General features: G+C 41.6%; 1 protein-coding gene across 1 annotated transcript in view; it reads left to right on the top strand.

The window, feature by feature from the left end:
* The window catches only part of mdn1 (midasin AAA ATPase 1), a 201,664-nt gene that overhangs the window by 19,229 nt on the left and 160,222 nt on the right, over positions 1-22,213 (top strand). The window contains exons 12-20 of the mRNA XM_068026518.1: positions 250-345; positions 4,204-4,316; positions 9,474-9,622; positions 13,939-13,999; positions 15,754-15,965; positions 16,605-16,708; positions 18,275-18,419; positions 19,055-19,151; positions 22,023-22,136. Of these exons, the coding sequence (XP_067882619.1) occupies positions 250-345; positions 4,204-4,316; positions 9,474-9,622; positions 13,939-13,999; positions 15,754-15,965; positions 16,605-16,708; positions 18,275-18,419; positions 19,055-19,151; positions 22,023-22,136 (1,091 nt within the window). The remainder of the gene's footprint in view (positions 1-249; positions 346-4,203; positions 4,317-9,473; positions 9,623-13,938; positions 14,000-15,753; positions 15,966-16,604; positions 16,709-18,274; positions 18,420-19,054; positions 19,152-22,022; positions 22,137-22,213) is intronic.

The raw sequence follows: 22,213 nt of genomic DNA on the forward strand, positions 1-22,213 counted from the left end.
GAGATAGGCTGAACATCTCCTAATTGTCTTGTGATGTTGGTATAGCATGTTATTTTTCCCAGTAAGTCTGCTGAATAGGATGCTACGGAGTTTATTGATGACTTGGAAGCAACAATGCACTTAATTATTTCTGCTGAATGTAGGAACCATCATGCTGCTTGAGCTCTAAATGTTGAGGACACAAAGTCACTATAGACAGGCATGTCGTGGAGAATCCTCAAGCAGTTACTGTGGTGGTTTGTTTTACAGGCACTAGATTGTTTCACAGCCATGATGTCTAAACGGAGGAGTCGGCAGAAAATGGCTGAAATAATTGGAAGTAAACTGAACATTTCAAAAGAAAAGGTACCATTTTTCTTTCAGTGGAGCATTTTCTTTACCAGTCAACCCTATACACCGTCTAATCAACATTTTTTTTGTAGTCTGTTGTTTTTCCTCTCCATTTCTGTGATTTGCATCCGGAGTTGGTTCCACAATTTATTTTAAGAGTAGAATAAAGACGTTTTTCTGTTTTTCTAATCTAACTTAAGACAAAGTAAACATTTAATTTATATTCAAATGTATTTTCAAAATAGTTCCTTTGTCGAGCTGTTGCCATAAACTATTTGGATTCATCCAATTTACAGTGGCTGTTGGTCTGACTTCCTTCATTGGTGCAACTTGCTGTATAAACACCAATTACATCAATTTATTTAGCTGGGCATGTTTTTTAAAATATTAACAAGTTAGATTGCAGAGTGGGGAAAGTAGAAAACTCACTTGTCATAGTTGATTCATGGATATCCCAGTGAGGAAGATTGTTCTCTACCGAACACCTCTGAAGACAACATGTGCCACTTGGAATAAAGGCTTAGCTACCCAACTTATTTTCAGAAACTGACGTTAAACTGACAATTGGCCTTCATTTACTGGCAAGAAAATGGGGACAGGAGGAAGCCATTCAGCCCTTAGAGCCTGTTCTGCCGTTCGATGCGATCTCCGTTCTGAATAAGGTTCACTGACCTGAAACATTAATTGTGCATCTTTCTCCACAGAGGCTGCCAGACCTGCTGAGTATTTCCAGCATTTCTTGTTTCTGTTACAGATTTCTGGCATCTGCAGTATTTTGCTTTTATCCTTGCTTGTGTAATCTGTTTTGTAGCATAATCTTTTGGATTATACTACATTTTAGTAAATCTATGCTGCACTCCCTCCAAGGTCAATATTTCCTTCCTAAGCTGTAGTGCCCAGAACTGCCCTCCGTATTCCCAGGTGTGGTCTAACCGTGACTTTGTATAGCTGAACCATGATTTACCTTGCATGTACTAACATTTCATTTGGGCAGTAGATGAAACACTAAAATATTGTGGACAGGGTATTTGGATTCTTTTTAATAGGTTATTTTTATTTTTGTGTATTTGTAGCTTGCAGCTTCTGTGTAACTGTCTTAATTTGAAAATAAGACAAATTATTACTTTTAGTCTTCACACAAATGTGTGTGGTATATACTGTATTTTGAAACAGCTAAGGGAGTAGTGGGCATCCAAGTGCATTGTATTGTTTTCTCCTAATGCATAAGGGTAAAGGTTTTGAATTGCATGAAATTGCTGGAACATCTGAACCATAACAGATGGCATCTGCCTTAAAGACTTTTTTATCCAAGTGAACCTAACCTGAATATTGGCAGGTGATTTACCTGTGCATGAATTGCAGTAGATTCCAATCTTATCCTCTCCCATTGTCCACTCATAAGTACGTTACAGCTGGAATCACTGGATAGCTTAGCAGGACCCTTGGGATCCTGCAGCACAAGAATGTAGTTTCTATAGCTCTTTTCATTGTGCTTGGCACATCTCAATAAAATTACCTTGTTTAAAACAGTGTTAACTTTTTTTTGTTTAGAAACCTCTTTAAACTCCATTTACTGTGCTTCACCTTGTCCTGAGTATGTTGCTTAGCTGTTTGCAGTAACCTCGAATTGCCAAGTTAATTGGCAGATAGCTGCTTAGTAATCAATACCTGATTTGAGTGGTTTCAATGGACGCCATTCATCTGATCCCATTTTCTTGCATTTCACACCTTGTACACTTGCAGTTTCCTTTTTTGTATAGTCTTAGTTAATCTTTGTCAATCAAAGGTATTGAGGGGGAATCCAAAAATCCTTGAACCGAAGGAGTTACTGGGGGAGATCTCTAAATTCTTGGAGAAAAAATAGCTAGGTTTTCAGGAACCAATATTGGTCAGTGGTAAGTGGGTCTTTTTGTAGGATAGGATTCAGGCAGAAGAGTTTTGGATTAACTGAGGTTTAGCAAGTGGAAGTTGAGGGCCCAGCCAGCAGAGCATTGGAATAGTAGAGTCTGGAAGGTGTTTAGGTGTGGCGGAGGGTTTCAGCAGCAGAGGGGCTAGGGCAGAGGTGCGTTATGATACTGAGGCGGAAGTAGGCGGTCTTTGTGATGGGTAAGATTTGGGGCTAAAGCTTTGTTTTGGGACTAATAGGTTGCTGAGGTTGTGAACAGCACCTGGTAAACACTTCAGTTTGTACCAAATTAGTTGGTTTTGGACTGGAGATCTCTATGTTTAATAATCTCTAAAGTATGCAATTTGTGCAATGTATGGAGAAAAGGAATCTACACAAGGGTGGTGATTAGAAGATTGATGTAAGTGAGCACTATTTGGACTCTACACCCGGCTGGATTTTTTTTGTACCAGCCCCTTGAAGTCGGGGGTCATGGCAGGGGGGCCTGGGAGAGGCCTGCCATAGGCCTTGATGCTGGGAAGGCCCTGTCCCATATTACTGTATATCAGTTACCTACCCTGCTCCTGTCTGCTGTCCCGCTGCCCTATTCCGGCTGGTTGCCGGGGCTCCGGACTTTAGAGATCCGAGGGCGGAGCAAGGAAGTTTTCAGGTCGGGAAGCAGGGGAAACAATTTCTATTGGTGGAGGGGATGGTAGGAAGGGGTTGAAGATGAAAGATGATAAACTTTGAGGGGGGGAGGGGAGAAGGTTGGATTGCAAGGTAAGTTTTTTTTGGGGGGGGGGAGGTCAATAAATAAATTGGTCATTTGTGGGGGGATGGGTGGGAGAGGGGCTTTGATCTTACTAAATTTTTTAATTTAACTCTAACTTGCATTTCACTTTTAAAATTGAAATTACTTGTAAAGGCTTGAAGCCATTTAAAAGTGGTACCGGGCGCTGTTGCCGGGGGCAGAGCACCCGCCTGCTCCACGTCATGGGGGGGGTGGGGGGCAGGATCCATTTAAATAAGCCACAGTGGCTCCGCGACGCATATCTCGTGCGTGCACTGCGGCAAGCTGGAAAAATGTAGCCCTCGTTGGTACAGGGTATGGTCTCCAATGCAATGAAGAACTGAGAAGGAAAAAAAATGGCAGGGGAGAAACTGCAGTAGATATGAAATGCTAAGCAATTTGTGTCCAGTTGTGATGTACAGGAGACTGGTTATGGGAGAGAGTTTTCCCTTAGCCCAGGAACACTTTGAGGTGTACATTGTAAACATTGCTGTGAAAGTAGTGGGCTAAGACTAACTTGAAGCAAACCCAGTAGTTGCTTCCAGGTCTGTTTTTTTGCTCGAATTAGCACCATGCTGTATTATTGCCTAACCAAGCTATTGTAGAATGGTTACAGCATGAAAGGAGGCCACTCGGCCTATCATGTCCATGCTGGCTCTCTGCAAAAGCAATTCAGCAAGTCCCACTTGTCACCCTTTCTCTGTAGCCCTGCAATTTCTCTCTTCTTTCAGGTGCATATCCAATTCTCTCTTTTTTTTTTTGAAAGCCATGATTGCGTTTTCCTCCACCACATTTCTCAGGTAGTGCATTCCAGCTCCTAACCACATGCTGTTTTTTTAAAAATTCCTCATGTTGCCCCTTTTTCTTTTGCCAATTACCTTTTTCTTTAAAATTGGTATCCACTGGTTCTCGACCCTTCCACCAGAAGCAAGTTTCTCCCTATCTACTCTGTCCAGACCTCTCGTGATTTTGAACATCTCTATCAAATTTCTCTACCTTTGCTGTAAGGAGAACGACGGCAGCTTCTCCAGTCTATCCATGCAGCTGCAATCCCTCGTCCATGGAACCATTTTCATCAGTCTTTTTGGCACCCTCTGAAGCCTTCTCCCTAAACTGAGTTATTGGTTTAAACTGAAATGATCAATTAAACTTGTTTGTATTGCTTGGAGGTGGTGATCTAATTTTACTTCTGTTGCAGGCAGAGTTCTTCTGTCAGTTGTATAAACCTGCTGCTGAGTTCAGTGAGATGGAAGTGACTGTGGGCCGGGCTGTCCTGCCTCGAAAAAGAAGTGATGTTGTCCTGTTGCAATTGTAAGTTCAGTTTGAAAATTGAATATCGTCATTGGTGATTTCAGGATTGGCTTTAATGAAGCTCTGTGACTGAACAACATAACTCCAATAAATAGTGACAGAATAAATTGCATTCTGTTGTGACCTATGGGTTTTGACATTTTGGGAATCACTTTCCATGTTCTAGCTGAAATTTAAAAAAATAAAATGCAGTTTACTATAGTGCCACCTTTTTCAAAAAAAGTTCTCATTACTAAATTACTTTTTATAATGGTGATAAACACTTAAGGTGACTGGGAATTGGAGGGAAAATTTGATTTACAAAATATACATGTGACCAGCATTTCAATGATTTAAAAAAAAACTTAGTCACCACACCCTTGCAGGATATGCCTAGCAGTGTTTTATGGCATTAGGACAAAAAAAAGTGGAATGTTCTAATGTAATGGTCACTGAAGGAGATTTAAACAGCTGAGCAGACACCGAAGAGACAGAATAGCCACCCAGTGGCAAAACTGGTGATGCGATTTCTGTGCTCAAAACCTTCCTTTCTGATGTCCTACTTCTGTCAACTGTTTCCATTGAGTTTGTATGGGACTGTTGGGAAGACCGAAGTCGATGTCTTCAGTTCCCTAGCACCAACTCATCCCTTCTTTGTACATCTCTATCTTCTGAACCATCAGTTTGGCTAGAGATAAGAAATAGCAATGGTAAAAAGTCACTTGAGAGTAGTTTATAGGCCCCCTGACAGTAACAGTAGCATTGTAGGACACCATATACAAGAAGAAATAATGGGGGCCTTGTAAGTAAGGTACTGCAATAATGATGGGTGATTTTAATCTTATAGATTGGATGAATCAGATTGGCAATGGTAGCCTGGAAGATGAGTTCATAATGTATTTGGGACAATTTCTTAGAACAGTACATTCTAGTACCAATCAGGGAGCAGGCTATTTTAGACCTGGTAGTTTAGTTTAGTTTAGAGATACAGCACTGAAACAGGCCCTTCAGCCCACCGAGTCTGTGCCGACCATCAACCACCCATTTATACTAATCCTACACTAATTCCATATTCCTACCACATCCCTACCTGTCCCTATATTCCCCTACTACCTACCTATACTTAGGGGCAATTTCTAATGGCCAATTTACCTATCAACCTGCAAGTCTTTGGCATGTGGGAGGAAACCGGAGCACCTGGAGGAAACCCATGCAGACACAGGGAGAACTTGCAAACTCCACACAGGCAGTACCCGGAATTGAACCCGGGTCGCTGGAGCTGTGAGGCTGCGGTGCTAACCACTGCGCCACTGTGCAATGAGACTGGATTAATTAATGACCTCAAAGTAATGGAGCCTCGAGGCAACATAAGACCCACACTTCTCACCCTCAAACTGAATGTGAAATTCGAAGACTAGTGTCTTAAACTTAAAGGCAATTACAAGGGTGTGAGGACAGAGTTGGCTAAAGTGGGCTAGGAAAATGGGTTAAAAGGTAGGACAGTAGAGAAGCAGTGGCAGACATTTAAAGCGCTATTTCATAACACTGAACAATCTTCTTGCTGAATGGAATATGAGAAGGATGCACCATCCATGGCTAACTAAGGAAGTTAAGTATAGTATCAAATTGAAAGAAAATGCATACAATGCAGTGAAGATTAGTGGTAGGTCAGAAAATTGGACAAATTTTAGAAACCAGCAAAGAGTGACCCTTTTTATTTTTTTTAAAAAAGGGAGAAATTAGAGTGTGAAAGCTAGCTAGAAATATTAAAAATAGTTTCTAGAACTATTTAAAAAGGAAAAGCGTAACTAAAGTGAGCGTTGTCCCTTTTTTAAGGGGGTGAGACTGGGACATTAATGGTGGGGGGGGGGTGTGGGGGAAGAAATCAAATGGTGGAAGTGTTGAACTGGTATTTAGTCTGTCTTTACTGTGGAAGACACACAAAAAAATACCAAGAATACTTTAAAATCAAGAAGTAAAAGGGTGGGAGGAACATTTAGCACTAGGGAAAAGGATGTGGGAAAACTATTAGAACTAAAGGCTGACAAGTCCCCCAGACCTGATGGCCTGCATCCTACAGTCTTAAAAGTGGCTGTGGAGATAATAGATGCATTTGTTGTGATCTTCCAAAATTCCCTAGATTCTGGAAAGGTCCCAGCAGATTAGACAAGTAAATTGGGCCTGTATTCTTGAGTGAAAGAATGAGGGGATAGCATTGAAACATAAGATTCTGAAGGGGCTGGATAGGGTAGACGCTGAAAGATTGTTTCCGCTGGTTGGGGAATCTAAAACACAGGAGCACAGCCTCATGATAAGGGACCAATCATAGAAACATAGAAAACATAGAAAATAGGAGCAGGAGTAGGCCATTCGGCCCTTCGGGCCTGCTCCGCCATTCAATAAAAGATCATGGCTGATCTAATTCAGTACTCTGTTCCTGCTTTCTCCCCTTTTTCCCTTGATTCCTTTGGCATTAAGAAATGTATCTATCTCCTTCTTGAATATATTTTTCATGACTTGGCCTCCACTGTCTTCTGCAGTAGAGAATTCACAGGTTCACCACCCTCTGAGTGAAGAAATTTCTCCTCATCTCAGTTCTAAATGGCATACTGAGACTACGTATCCTGAGACTGTGACCCCTGGTTCTGGACTCCTCGGCCATTGGGAACATCCTCCCCGCATCTGGCCTGTCTAGTCATTTCGGACTGATGAGAAATTACTTCACTCAGAGGGTTGTGAATCTTTGGAATTCTCTACCACAGAGGGTTGTGGATGCTCCATCATTGAATATATTTAAGGCTAGGATAGATTCGATAGATTTTTGGTCTCAGGGAATCCAGGGATATGGCAAGTGGGCAGGAAAATGGAGTTGACCCCCAAGGTCAGCCATGATCATATTGAATGGCAGAGCAGGCTCGATGGGCCATATGGTCTGCTTCTCCTATTTCTTGTGTTCATGTGCTGCTGCAACTCTTATCCATGACTTTTGTTACCTCTAGACTTGACTCTTCCAATGCTCTCTTGGCCAGCCTCCCACCTGGAACCCTCCATGAGCAAGCTTATCCAAACTTTGTTGCCTGCAGCTTAACTTGCACCAAGGCCTGTTACCCAAATTGGCACTTGTTATGGCAATGCCTCTTTTTTAATTCTTGATTTCAAATTCTTCCACAGCCTCATCTCTTCCCATCTTTGTAACCTCTTGCTGCCCTACAAGATTTTTGTGCTGCTCCAATTCTGACCTCATGTGCATCCCTGATTTTAATTGTGTAACCATGTCTTCAGCTGCCTAAGGCTTGATCTCTGGAATTCCCTCCTAGGTTTTACCACTTTTTTTTTTGATGCTCCATAAAGCCTTTACCAATATCTTGTGGTTCACCGTCAAATTTAGCTTGCTAATACTCCTGTGAAGCCCCTTGGAATGTTTTATCATGTTAACTGCTATGTAAGTGTTATCTAAATCTCTAACGGAAACTGCCTCTATAAACTTGTCATTTTGCATTTGCACAATTTGGCCACTGGGTGGCGCAATACTCAATGACTCCATGCTTTCTAAAAATGTTGCCATTCTGATACCTCAGGTGGCCCCTCTGCTAACACGATATATTGGCTCCTGGTTTGCCATTGCCTCTTTGAAATTCCCATTGGCTTTCGAATCAGAATCACAAAATTGTTCAAGTGCACAAGTAGGCCATTCAGCCCATTGTGTTCACACTGGCTCTCTGAAAGAACAATTCCCTCAGTCCCATTTCCCCGCCTTCTCACCATAACCCTGAACATACTTGCTTTTCATGTAATCCCTCCATGGCCTTGTCCGTCCCTATCTCCCCTGCTGGCTCATGGCGTCATGTGTGGGTTGGGGTGGAGTGCACATTGTTTTTAATTTTGTTCTCTATATGGTTTGCCAAGTGGCAGATTGCAAATCCATTTTCGCTGACCTTTAGTAAAGGTGATGTAGTGACAGGCATTTGCCACTTAAAGTGGACACTGGAAGTTTTTACTGTAGCTGTACAGGACCTTGGTTAGACCACATCTGCAGTACTGTGTACAGTTTTGGTCTGCTTATTTGAAAAAGGGTATCATGGCATTAGAAGCGGTTCAGAGAAGTTCACTCAAATAATTCCAGGAATGAAGGGCTTACCTTAGCGGTTGAACAGGTTGGGTCTATACCCATTGGAGTTTAGAAGAATGAAAGGTAATCTTATTGAAACATAAAAGATCCTGAGGGGACTTAATAGAATGGATACCGGGAGGGTGTTTTTTCTTGTGGGGGTGACTAGAACTTGGAGACCGTTTAAGAATAAGAGGTCTCCTTTAAGACTGAGATGGGAGAAATTTTTTTTTGACAGTCATTGATCTATGGAATTCTGTTGCTCAGAAAGCAGTGGGTCGTTGAATTTATTCAAACCTGAGTGAGAGAGTTTTGATAGACAAGGGAGACGAGGGTTATGGGGGACAGACAGGAAAGTGGAGTTGAGACCATAACCAGATCAACCATGATCTTATCGAGTTATGGAGCAGGCTCGAAGGGCCGAATGGCTTACTCCTGCTCCTAAGTCTTGTGTTCCTATGCAATGTGAAGTTGGTCAGTATTTTTGAGATGCATCCATTCAATACAAACATGTAGATGTTTAACAGTCCTAATAGAGTTGGTAATGAAATTTTCTTTATCGTTCTAAATATGAAAACTTGTTGCTATCTGGTTCCAATTCGGTTGTCTGTCTGAAGCCATCAGAGGGATATCAATAGGCCAAAGAGAATTTGCATGGTCAGTAGAAAATCTTGTGTGATCTCGTGCCAAATCCAGTTTGCCGAGGGTGTTTCTACTTTGTGTATTTGAAATTCTATTTTCAACTGCCATTTACTGCCCTGGTATTACTATTTAAGCAAGCAGGACTTGGCTTTGTACTGTTATGAACTTGTTCAGGAGTAAATGGTTTATGTTTGTATCATTAGTCATGATTTTTCTGAATAGTTCATATTGCATAACCATTCAAATATACTCATTGGTTGCTGTAAGGTATTTGATTTGAGGTTTCAAATATTTAGTTTAATTTATCAATATATAATAGGCCACATTTCTACATAATACATCACTTCAGCTTGTGAGATAAATCTGGAATGAATATTTTCCACTCAGATGCTTTCTTGATTGTGACTGAAATTCTTCTTTTTTTAAAGGGAAATTCAGACCTTTTCAGCCACACGACCCTCCTCTCTGCTGCTGGAGCAGCTAGCTGTTTGTCTTAATAAAGAGGAACCTGTCTTATTGGTTGGTGAAACGGGTACTGGAAAAACCTCTACAGTCCAGTACCTTGCCAGAATTACAGGTTGGTTGAACAATGTTCATTAATACATTTTGTCTTGATGGAATAAGGTTTAATATTTCTTATGACATTATTAGGAAAGCCTCGTCCCTTTAGTGATGCACTCTGGAAGACTAATGAATTGACAGATGACTGAGATACTGTGTGATTTTGGTCTGTGCTTGATTAACTAGTTTTGGGCAGGTTGGCATTAGGGATTTTACAGTTGGCCTCTGTTCTGGGCCACGAAGGGAGGGAAAAAAAAATCAGTCAGGATTCAGATTCAGAATATGTGCTGGTGTGGATGTTGGATGAAGACTGAATTGTGGTTGTCCCTAAGGCTGCATATTGTTCATAATCCCATGAACCCCCTGAGCTGATAGTTGAAGAATGACCCCTTGAATAAGATACTGGAAGATCACAGAACATTGGAACTGCTCTTGAGCAGGAGCTGATTCCTTCTGGAGAAGAGATATTGGCGCCTAAATAAAGTTGACCCATATACTGCATACTACTACAAATAAATGATTAGAAGTCTGTACGTTGCTGGGTGCTGAAGTGAGTGTTCTGTTGCATTTGGCTTTCCAGAATTGGAATGGTTGTAATTGCACATGTATTATACAGTCAAATGCAACAATGTGGAAGTCAGTTTGAGGGAAGGCAAACTAATGTGAATTCCCCCACCTCTCAAGGTAATAATTTTAGCAGACAATGTGTAATTGGCATTCTCTCTTGGGGAAAAGAAAGAAACTGACACTTTCTGTTGAATACTGATTTTTGTTTAGATTAAAATTTAGAAAAAAAAAAGCTTTAGGGCAACCCTGCAGCAAGTTTTCTTCAGCCCACACTATATTTCCTGAAATTGAAGTGTTGCAGTTTCAGCCAGATGACAAAGTTGAAATCCAAGGTTTCATACTCATTTATTTTTTGTCACTCTTTTTCCCCCTGGTTTGAAGTCACATCATTGGGGCTGAAAACAAATTTAACTGCTTTGCCACCCAAAAAGTAACATTTGGATGAAGTGTCAACCATTGACTTGTCTTGTGTTGACTTGTTGACTGCCAACATTGAGTTAATTATAATGTCCAAATTTTTTTTTATTCATTCATGGGATGTGGGCGTCACTGGCCATGCCAGCATTTATTGCTCATCCCTAATTGCCCTTGGGAAGGTGGTGGTGAGTTGCCTTCTTGAACCGCTGCAGTCCATTTGGGGTAGGTATACCCACAGTGCTGTTAGGAAGGGAGTGCTAGGATTTTGACCCAGCGACAGTGAAGGAACGGCGATATAGTTCCAAGTCAGGATAGTGTGTGACTTGCAGGTGGTGGTGTTCCCATGTATTTGCTACCCTTGTCCTTCTAGTTGGTAGAGGTTGCGGGTTTGGAAGGTGCTGTCTAAGGAGCCTTGGTGCATTGCTGCAATGCATCTTGTAGATGGTACACGCTGCTGCCACTGTGCGTCGGTGGTGGACGGAGTGAATGTTTGTGGATGGGGTGCCAATCAAGCAGGCTGCTTTGTCCTGGATGGTGTCTAGCTTCTTGAGTGTTGTTGGAGCTGCACCCATCCAGGCAAGTGGAGAGTATGCCATCACACTCCTGACTTGTGCCTTGTAGATGGTGGACAGGCTTTGGGGAGTCAGGAGGTGAGTTACTTGCCTCAGGATTCCTAGCCTCTGACCTGCTCTTATAGCCACGGTATTTATATGGCTACTCCAGTTCAGTTTCTGGTCAATGGTAGCCCCTAGGATGTTGATAGTGGGGGATTCAGCGATGGTAATGCTGTTGAATGTCAAGGGGAGATGGTTATATTCTCTCTTGTTGGAGATGGTCATTGCCTGGTACTTGTGTGGCGCGAGTATTACTTGCCACTTATCAGCCCAAGCCTGGATATTGTCCAGGTCTTGCTGCATTTCTACACGGACTGCTTCAGTATCTGAGGAGTCACGAATTGTGTTGAACATTGTACAATCATCAGCGAACATCCCCACTTCTGACCTTATGATTGAAGGAAGGTCATTGATGAAGCAGCTGAAGATGGTTGGGCCTAGGACACTACCCTGAGGAACTCCTACAGTGATGTCCTGGAGCTGAGATGATTGACCTCCAACAACCACAACCATCTTCCTTTGCGCTAGGTATGACTCCAGCCAGCGGATTCCCATTGACCTCAGTTTTGCTCGGGCTCCTTGATGCCATACTCGGTCAAACGCTGCCTTGATGTCAAGGGCAGTCACTCTCACCTCACCTCTTGCGTTCAGCTTTTTTGTCCATGTTTGAACCAAGGCTGTAATGAGGTCAGGAGCTGAGTGGCCCTGGCAGAACCCAAACTGAGCGTCACTGAGCAGGTTATTGCTAAGCAAGTGCCGCTTGATGGCACTGTTGATGACACCTTCCATCACTTTACTGATGATTGAGAGTAGGCTGATGGGGCGGTAATTAGCCGGGTTGGACTTGTCCTGCTTTTTGTGTACAGGACATACCTGGGCAATTTTCCACATTGCAGGGTAGATGCCAGTGTTGTAGCTGTACTGGAACAGCTTGGCTAGGGGTGCAGCAAGTTCTGGAGCACAGGTCTTCAGTACTATTTCCGGAATATTGTCAGGGCCCATAGCTTTTGCAGTATCCAGTGCCATCAGTCATTTCTTGATGTCACGCAGTGTGAATCGAATTGGCTGAAGTCTGGCATCTGTGATGCTGGGGACTTCAGGAGGAGGCCGAGATGGATCATTAACTCGGCACTTCTGGCTGAAGATTATTGCAAATGCTTCAGCCTTATCTTTCGCACTGATGTGCTGGGCTCCCCCATCATTGAGGATGAGAATATTTGTGGAGCCACCTCCTCCAGTTAGTTGTTTAATTGTCCACCACCATTCACGGCTGGATGTGGCAGGATTGCAGAGCTGAGATCTGATCCGTTGGTTGTGGGATCACTTACCTCTGTCTATCGCATGCTGCTTATGCAGTTTGGCATGCAAGTAGTCCTGGGTTGTAGATTCACCAGGTTGGCACCTCATTTTGAGGTATGCCTGGTGCTGCTCCTGGCATGCCCTCCTGCACTCTTCATTGAGCCAGGGTCGGTCTCCTGGCTTGATGGTAATGGTAGAGTGGGGGATATGCCGGGCCGTGAGGTTACAGATTGTGGATGAGTACAGTTCTGCTGCTGCTGATGGCCCACAGCACCTCCATGGATACGCAGTTTTGCATTGCTAGATCTGTTCGAAATCTATCCCATTTAGCATGGTGATAGTGCCACACAACACAATGGACAGTATCCTCAATTTGAAAGTGGGACTGTGCGGTGGTCACTCCTACCAATACCGTCATGGACAGAAGCGTCTGCGACAGGCAGATTGGTGAGGACGAGGTCAAATATGTTTTTCCCTCGTGTTGGTTCCCCCACCACCTGCCACAGACCCAGTCTAGCAGCTGTGTCCTTTAGGACTCTGCTAGCTTGGTCAGTAGTGGTGCTACCGAGCCACTCTTGGTGATGGACATGGAAGTCCCCCGCTCAGGGTAAATTTTGTGCCCTTGCCACCCTCCGTGCTTCCTCAAAGTTGTGTTCAACTTGGAGTACTGAGTCATCAGCTGAGGGAGGGCGGTAGGTGGTAATCAGTAGGAGATTTCCTTGTCCATGTTTGACCTGATGCCATGAGACTTCATGGGGTCCGGAGTCGATGTTGAGGACTCCCAGGGCAACTCCCTCCCTACTGTATACCACTGTGCCTCCACCTCTGCTGGGTCTGTCCTGCTGGTGGGACAGGACATACTCAGGGATGGTGATTGCAGTGTCTGTGACATTGTCTGTAAGGTATGATTCCATGATTGTGACTATGTCAGGCTGTTGCTTGACTAGTCTGTGGGACAGCTCTCCCAACTTTGGCACAAGCCCCCAGATGTTAGTAAGGAGGACTTTGCAGGGTCGACTGGGCTGGGTTTGCTGTTGCCGTTTCCGGTGCCTAGGTTGATGCCGGGTAGTCAGTCTGGTTTCATTCCTTTTTATTGACCTCATGGAGGTTAGATGCAACTGAGTGGCTTAATAGGCCATTTCAGAGGGCATGTAAGAGTTAACCACATTGCTGTGGGTCTGGATTCACATGTAGGCCAGGCCAGGTAAGGACAGCAGATTTCCTTCCCTAAAGGACATTTATAGTGCAGGCATAATGTTTTCTATTGATTAGGAGACAACTCATTTTAGAATTTATTTCCTGACAACAAACCATGGTTGAAGTTTTCAACATGTCAACATTTTGCTAAATAAACGGTAAAGATTTGGGTTTGAGTTTAATATTAACCCTTAGAAATTCTCCTTGTGTTAACTAACTATTCTGTTTATTGTTTCAGGCCACAAGCTGAAGGTCGTAAATATGAACCAACAAAGTGACACAGCAGACCTGCTTGGAGGGTAAGTTTTGTGTTTGAGGATTCTGATGGAAAGAGGTTGGTAGCTGGAGTATTAGCTGAATGTGTACATGGCTATTTTATGTCTTTGGCACTTTCCTTTTAGTTTAAAAAAAAACTAAATGATTAATGGCCAATTTGACATGATGGATAAGTGATTTTAAAAATGCAGTATTTCAAAATTTGGAATCTGCACCCTGTGCAAGGATAATGCTGGAGCCTATCCTTATGCCATTTCACATTGCTTGTACAGTGTAAGAGGATTACCAGCATGTCGCTCACCAGTCTCAGTAAGTGTCTCTTTATAAGTGCTCAAATAAGACCCCAATTAACACCCTCCACCTGCACATAATTAAACAATTGATACACGATTAACACATTAACAGATTCCCTTCCTTCCTTTTATAATAAAACTTGGATTAACATGTTCAAGCAACATTTCAAAATAAATTCCATCTTGTTACAGAATAAGGGGTCACACATTTAAAAATTGAGATGCGAAGGAATTTCTTCTGAGGGTGGTGAATCTCTGGAATTCTCTACCTCAGCTGTGGAGGCTGGGTCACTAAATGTATTTGAGGAGGTAGATAGATTTTTGAAATCTCGGAGTCGAGGGTTATGTGGAGCAGACTTGAAAGAGGAGTTGAGGCCTGGGACAAATCAGCCATGATTTTATTGAATGGCGGGGCAGGCTTGAGGGACTGAATGGCCTACTCCTGCTCCTATTTCTTATGTTATGTTGTGTACAAAGTATTAACATGCTCAAAGAACATAGGCACTTTGACATCCTAGTTGAATCTTGAGATTCTTTTCATTACTATCTGTGTTGTGCCAGCGATTTAAAATGTTTACATTTATCTTGTAGCGGAGACACACCTGTCTGGTAACCAGCAGACTCTTAGACACTAACCAATGCTGCCAGACGTGACACCTCTCTCTCAGGCAGTGCTTTCAGGGTTATGCTCACTTCTCTTTTCACTGACGTCAGACACCAAGAGTCTGCCTGTGCTTCACCATTCACTGCTCTATCAAATCTGAGGTTTCCCCTTTAGTGTTGCACAGTCATAAATATGCTAAAGAACATCTCGTGTGAAAAGGGGGAACATAACACAATTCCAGTAACAAAGTGGAAATGAATATTATATCTAAATCAATAAAAAGTGAGCCCACAGTCTGAAAACGATTAGGCTTGTGGTATGCTTTAAATGCAGGGTGTACTATAATGAAAAAAAATGCATGAGGATAAAATTGCACTTCCTGGTAGCAATGCCAGGAGTAGCATCAGCAGCCTTTCAAGAGAAGGCTCTACTTTTGACCCATTCTCCTAAAAATAGGAGGCACGTGCCCCAGGAAAGAGGTCAATGAAGGAGGGATGAAAGTAAAATAACTTAAGTGTCCCATAGAAAGTATGTTTTCTTCAAGTAACCTCAGCCAGCCGTTGAAATTTGAATTTCAGTATCTACGTCAAACTTCCTTTTCAAGTTCTTGGCAAACTCATCAACCCAGATCTCTAAAGGCGGGGTGGGGGGTGCAGGGGAAAGTGAAGTCGGCAGGAGGTTTACTGGTTCTGTGTGACACTATTACCTTCAGAAAATACTTAAAGCAGAAGGGCTTCTTTTCTCTTGGGTTGCCCAATTCTAAATCTCTGAACCTGATCTCTTTACAGTAAAAAGCAACATCTGTTTCTCCAGGTGGCGACAATATGAAAGTTTTTTGGTTGGCACATAAATATATGGAATTCTACTCCTTTCTCTTCAGGTACAAGCCTATGGACCGTAGACTTATTATGCTGCCTTTGCGAGAAGTGTTTGAAGAGCTTTTCATTCAGACATACTCCAGGAAGCAGAATGTTACTTTCTTGGGCCATGTTCAAACATGCTGCAAACAGAAACGCTGGCAAGATTTGCTCCGACTGATGCTGCATGTCTACAAAACGGCCATCAATAAGGAACTGAAATCTAAGGAAGACAGTGAGAAATTTTAATATTTCAGATTTATTTATAATGCTTCGATTTCATTTCTGCTTTGGATTTCTGAGGGGGAAGAGTTCAGAGGAAACAAATTGATTTGGGAGTACGGTCATCCTTTTGTTCTAGCAGATGGTCATTTTTAAAACTTTGAAGTAGCCAAATGTCCTGTTGTATTTGTTCTCTAATACTATAAACTCTTTTTAAAAAAAAAAAAATTGTGTTAAAATTGTACCATGGAAACCCATCTTGATTGTCAGCAAAATTGACCCTAAAAAGGTGGATTATGTTTTGTCATGGCAGATGCGTGCAAGATTTGTCACTTGAAATTTAGCCATTTTTCCCACAAAGTTATTGGAAGTGTGAGCTGGTAATGGTGCTGTGAGGGGCAACAGGGGTCTGGGTGAATAATGGGACAAAGTGCATCCCCTTGTCCAATCAGTTACAGAATGAGGGAAGGAAAGATTGAAATGTGAGGCAGAAAGGAAAAGCAAGAAAAAAGTAAACATTAAAATTTTTTGACTTAAATCAACAATTTCGGCTGAATTCTGTGTAATTCACATCCGCAGAAGCTATAAGAATTATTTTCTTCAAATTCCCATATTTCTTGGGTTTTCTTTCAAACAATGTGTTTTATTTTAGAAGCCTGGCTGAGAGAGAAATGGGAATTACTTGGTCTACGTCTGACTCAAGCTCAGCAGCAAATGAAATTAACTGAATCAGCTCTGTTATTTGCCTTCATGGAGGTAAGATGTGAACGTGAGTCATGTCTGAAGATAACCTAGTGCAAGCGATGCAACTCCAGTATTGAGCTAGAATTTACTTAAGTAGCAAACGAGTGGCACCTGCTGTTGGTTAACCTTTGCCTTTACTCATTGAATTTTCCTTGAACTTATTTACACAGCAAGTTGCTGAATATGGGCGTTTGAAATGGCACAGCCCCCTCTACAGGACACCTGAGACCTGTGAACAGGGCTAGCAACTGTATCTGTCTTAACCAGTCTCATTCAAGAATTGTTCATGAGTAGTGCTGAGTCTGAACTAGGGACCTAAGTTAGAATAATGAATTAAATGTCAAATGTACAAAAAGGTTAAAAGAGATGAAAGAAAACGTAGAATGTTCTTTAAACTTTGTTTGACGACTCCTACAACAATTAAAACCTGTAGGAATGAGACTTCACATTTGCAGAAGCTAATTTTCATTGCTAAAGGTGGTTTGACACTTAAGAATTGCTACACCATTAAAGGTACCTGGATTGACAAGGACAAGTCCTAATCTATGGTGCGTTTAGTCCCTATCTACAACATCAGTACAGGATCTTCGCATAACTTCATATGTTCAAAATAGGAAGACATGCAGTGTGATACTTTTTCACTCAGCTTATGGCATCTCAAACTGCAGATTTTCACATTTAACTGTGCATCTGCACTTGCTCGACATTGCTGTCAGATTCGTATACAAGTAACTCAACACAGTTGGCCTCATTTTGGCCTAATGTAATTGTCCTTGACTTTTGATCAAAACACTCAGGCCCTCCTGATTCAAGTTTCCTGTGATATTCCTGATTGTATACAAGACTAAGTATGGGAATTCCCTCTCCCAAATTATAACCAGTCTAATGCAAAAACCAGCAAACTGCCTGTGAAAGCTGGGAAAATTGGTAGTTAAGTAACTGTGTGTCTCCAGTAGGTAGACAAATCATTTTTTTTCCTGTCCAGAGTGTTAAGTTGGCTTGTTCTTTGGGAGTAATCTATTTTAATTACATTTTCTGTTTCTCCACTGTTTTTAATTTTCTTGTTTTAAATTCTATATCTAAAACACGGGCCATTTCATAGTTTTAGTAATGCTGTCCATATTCTGATATGCTTTAATATGCAAAAAGTTTCTAATTTACTTAATATTGATACTAATCCAAAATTTACCCTGTTCTTTATCAATTCATTTCACCATTGTGAGCAATCATTTTTGCTGTTTATCTTTTGAATACTTCCATGAAAATGAGCCCAACCACTTTTTTTTGTGAACCCTGGACTATTTTGACTTGACTTGATCTGGAGAGGGAGAACAGTATCATAGCTGAACATTATTCTGTTTTCATTTGGCATCCACGCTTGCAGTTTCCAGCAAGGATTGCTCAGTTATTGGAATTGGGAAGCTAATTAATTGATTCTTGTTTGTAAGCTATTATTTCTAAACCTATCTAGCACCCCTATCACCATTCGACTGCAATTAGTCACTCTGGCACAGACCAGAGAGATTTTTCTGGTATAAACGTTTCTTGGACATAACTTATTTTTTGCTATCTTACTAGGGTACCTTAGCACAGGCTGTGAAGAAAGGAGAGTGGATCTTGTTGGATGAGATCAATTTGGCTTCAGCAGAAACACTGGAGTGTCTGAGTGGACTACTGGAAGGGAATAAAAGCTCACTTGTACTGTTGGACAGAGGAGATACTGGTAACAGAGCTAATGCTTTATATCCAACATTATCTCCAACTTATTTCTTGTGTTCTACAAAAATAATGCCTCTAGATTGGTTTTCCACTTACTTTGTCTTTATTTTTTGTTTTGTGGTCTAAATGCTGCTGCCTGCATGACCAACAGAAGCTGAGGAAAATGTGGTTGTCCTATTTGAGATTTTTTTAATACACTTTTTGACTTTGTTTTCTCATGCTGTATCTAGATAGGGAGGTGATCTGCTTCTAGACCTCTGCCAGTGTTACTTTAACTTCTGAGGAGGTGTACGACAAGTTAGTTAACAGCTTATTAAACTGTCTGATCCTCCTTTTTCTTGCATCGGTGGCTGATTCTACTTTGCACCTTCATGAAATGCATGTTTGAGAGTGAAATGTATTGAGTGGACCTTTATAGGTTGAAACCCACATCTTGCCATTCATACAACGTGCTCAGAAGTTTAATACAGTATGTTTGTAACAGATAGTTAATAGAACTTCTTGTGATAGATTTGAAAAGTGGAGTAATTTGCGCTTGGTATAGCCACCTACTAATTACAGAAACAAAATGCTCTTGTTCTCCATGTAATTGTTCATTGTTACAATGAACAATTAATAACTTGGTTTATCCTGTTGCAGAGCCCATACAACGTGACCCAGAGTTTCGCTTGTTTGCCTGCATGAATCCAGCAACAGATGTGGGAAAGAAAAACTTACCGCCAGGCATAAGGAACCGGTAACTAAAACTTAATCAAATTCTGTCTCTGTTGCCCTCAAAGGGCCTACAAATCTTAGCTCCACAAAGCAGTTTGCCATTTATTTTATGTTGCTTAGTGGGAAATTGTGATTATACATGTATGCATTTTTTGCAGACACCAAGGCCCAAATAACTTGCCTGGTTAAAATATACAAGAGGACTCAAATCACAGACACTCACAACTTGCCAACAATGGATAGCCATCATTGTACAAAGCCCTTTAACAACTTGAAACATGGGACTTGGCCTGGTGCAAAGCTGCCGTATCTGGCACTTTTCCCAGAGTTGGGATCACTGCTTTGCCTTCCACCTTGCTTCCTTTCTGCCCCCAGATTTTCAGAAGGTCAGGCTGATAGATATGAGGCAGCAGAGCTTTGTGAAGAAATGACCTTTGTAGAATGGAGAGCTGTTATAGTGGTTTCTCTCCATCATGCCCGCTTCAGAGTGAAAAATGGAACCGCAGTTTATGCCCCATTAAAAGGAGGCACCCCTTAATGCAGCACGCTGTCACCACTGCACTGAAATGTTTGCCTGAAAGGCTACCTTTGGAAGTCCACATAAACATCCGTCGACAGTTGTATAATCGATGTCGACCGATGCTAGAAATCTGAAATAAAAACAAAGTGCTGGAAATACTTAACAGGTGTGGCAGCATCTGTAGAGAGCTGTTAACATTTCAGGTCTGACCTTTCATCAGAACTGGCACAGGTTAGAAACGTAATGGGCTTTGAGCAAGTGAAAAGGTTGAGGGGGTGGTGGGGGAGAAAGGAACAAAAGGGAAGGTGTGTGATGGGGCGAAGGGCAAGAGAGATTGAATGACAAAGTTGTCACGGAACTAAAGGCTAAGGGGATGCTAATAGATGTAAAAGACAAAACATTAATCCAGAGAGTGCTAATGGCAGAATAATGAACAACTCTGTCCAAAAGCAATAACATGAAAAATCAGTTTTTAAGATAAAATAACAGCAGTCATGCTCTGAAATTGTTGACTTCAATGAGCCTGGAATACTGTAGAGTATTTAATTGGAAAATGAGGTGTTCCTCAAGCTTCTGTTGAGCTGCACTGAAAGACTGCAGTAGGTCAAGGACAGATATGGATATGAGAGAAAGATGGTGAATTAAAATGGCAAGAAACAGGAAGCTTGGGGTCATGTTTTCAGACTGCATGGAGGTCTTCCGCAAAACGGTCACCCAATCTGCGTTTGGTCTCTGCAGTGTGGAGGACACCGCATTGTGAGCAGTGAATACAGTATGCTAAATTGAAAGAAGTACAAGTAAATTTCTGCTTCATCTAGAAATAGTTTTGGGGCCTAGGTTGATAAGCAGAGAGGAGGTAAAATAATCACTTTTTATCGATTTGTGGCTGTTAAATAAGGACTTACATGGGAAAGGGACGAGGTGTTGGGATGATGGACTTTCCACCCCACCAGCCTGTACATCTAAAGGATCATCCCCCAGTCATTTCTGCCACTTCCAGTGTGATGCCGCCACCAAACACATCTTCTGTTCCTCTCCCCATCAGCATTCCAAAGGGACTGTTTTCCTCAGTGACACCCTGGTCCACTCCTCATCCCTCCCCACACCTCCTTCCCTTCCCACTGCACTTCATACTGACTGTAAACTTTGAATAAATCCATTTATGCTTATTGTTATTTATATAGGCATTTGACCTTCCTGTTAGAATGTGCATTACTTTAATTACCAGCATCACGATTCTGTCTTTCTGATGAAAGGTCAGACCTGAAATGTTAACTTTGCCCCTCTCTCCACAGATGCTGCCAGACCTGCTGAGTATTTCCAGCACTTTTTTGTTATTTCATGTATTTCTTGCTTCATTTTAGCTAATTGGTTGAGATACTTTTGAATATTATTGAGCTCATTGCTTGCACGCATTAGTTGTTGCATTTTTCTAAATACTACAAGAGCTCTCCATGTTGTCTATCACTGGTAGTAATTCAAGAATGACCCCTGCAGATGCACACTAGTCATTTTTCTGGGAGATTTTCACTTCATTTATTGTCTGTTTGCCTCCTAATAATCTCCTGAACCTTAATCTTAAAGTATCATGTCCTTTTTGAGAAAGTAAGGAAATTGAACTGGATGCATGGCCTACAGTTAAACTGTGTTCTGTAGAATTTGTCATGCTTGATCTGTTAGTTTGGCTTTCATGCTAGCGATTGACATAGATTCTTTGTTCTTGTGAACACTGACAACATTTGGCTGAAAGAAAAATCACTTTATCGATTTGTGGCTGTTAAACTGTCATTCCAACCTGCCATTTATTATCTTTAATGGCTTGGCTCTAACTTCTAAATGTTTACAAATAATAAAAAGCATAGTTCTCCATCCTTTGGGTGGAGGCTCAAACACATTTGTTCCACATGCCCTGCAAGTGTTAAGTTTGTAGTTTCACAGCACATGCTGCAATGTTTGAGTTCTGCTTTAGAGTTCTGAATTGAAATAACTTGACCCAAAAACAAATTGCCCACAGTTCATTTTTGATTGAACAATTTATCTGCCACTTCTCAATTATAGGATTGGTCATTGATACTAATCATTTGAAAGATTTATCTGGTCTTCAACATTCTGCTAATACTTGGCTTAATTTTTTTTATTTCCTTGTGGGATGTGGGCGTCACTGGCGATGCCAGTATTTATCGCCCATCCCTAGTTGTCCTTGTGGAGGTGGTGAGCTGCTGCCTTGGATTGTTTGGATTTACCATGTCAAGAGGCTGCTCTTCTATTCAGTTTCTCTCTTTCAACTCTCATTTTAGTTATCCTAAACTGATTTTGAGTTTAAAAAAAAGTCTTCATTATACTGAGATTTTTACTGATTTTCTATATTGGCAGGTTTACAGAACTATATGTAGAAGAATTAGAAGATGAAGGAGACCTTCGAATCCTCATATCTGATTACCTAAAGGGACTAAACGTCAACAAGAAAACAATTCAAGGAATCATTGAGTAAGAATAACTTGGTTCTGCCTTCAACATTTTGAAGTATATGAAAGAAAAGACTAACTGCTAGTGAAAATTTTAAA

The sequence above is a fragment of the Heterodontus francisci genome, chromosome 3 (assembly GCF_036365525.1).
Source record: "Heterodontus francisci isolate sHetFra1 chromosome 3, sHetFra1.hap1, whole genome shotgun sequence".
Classification (NCBI taxonomy): Eukaryota; Metazoa; Chordata; class Chondrichthyes; order Heterodontiformes; family Heterodontidae; genus Heterodontus; species Heterodontus francisci.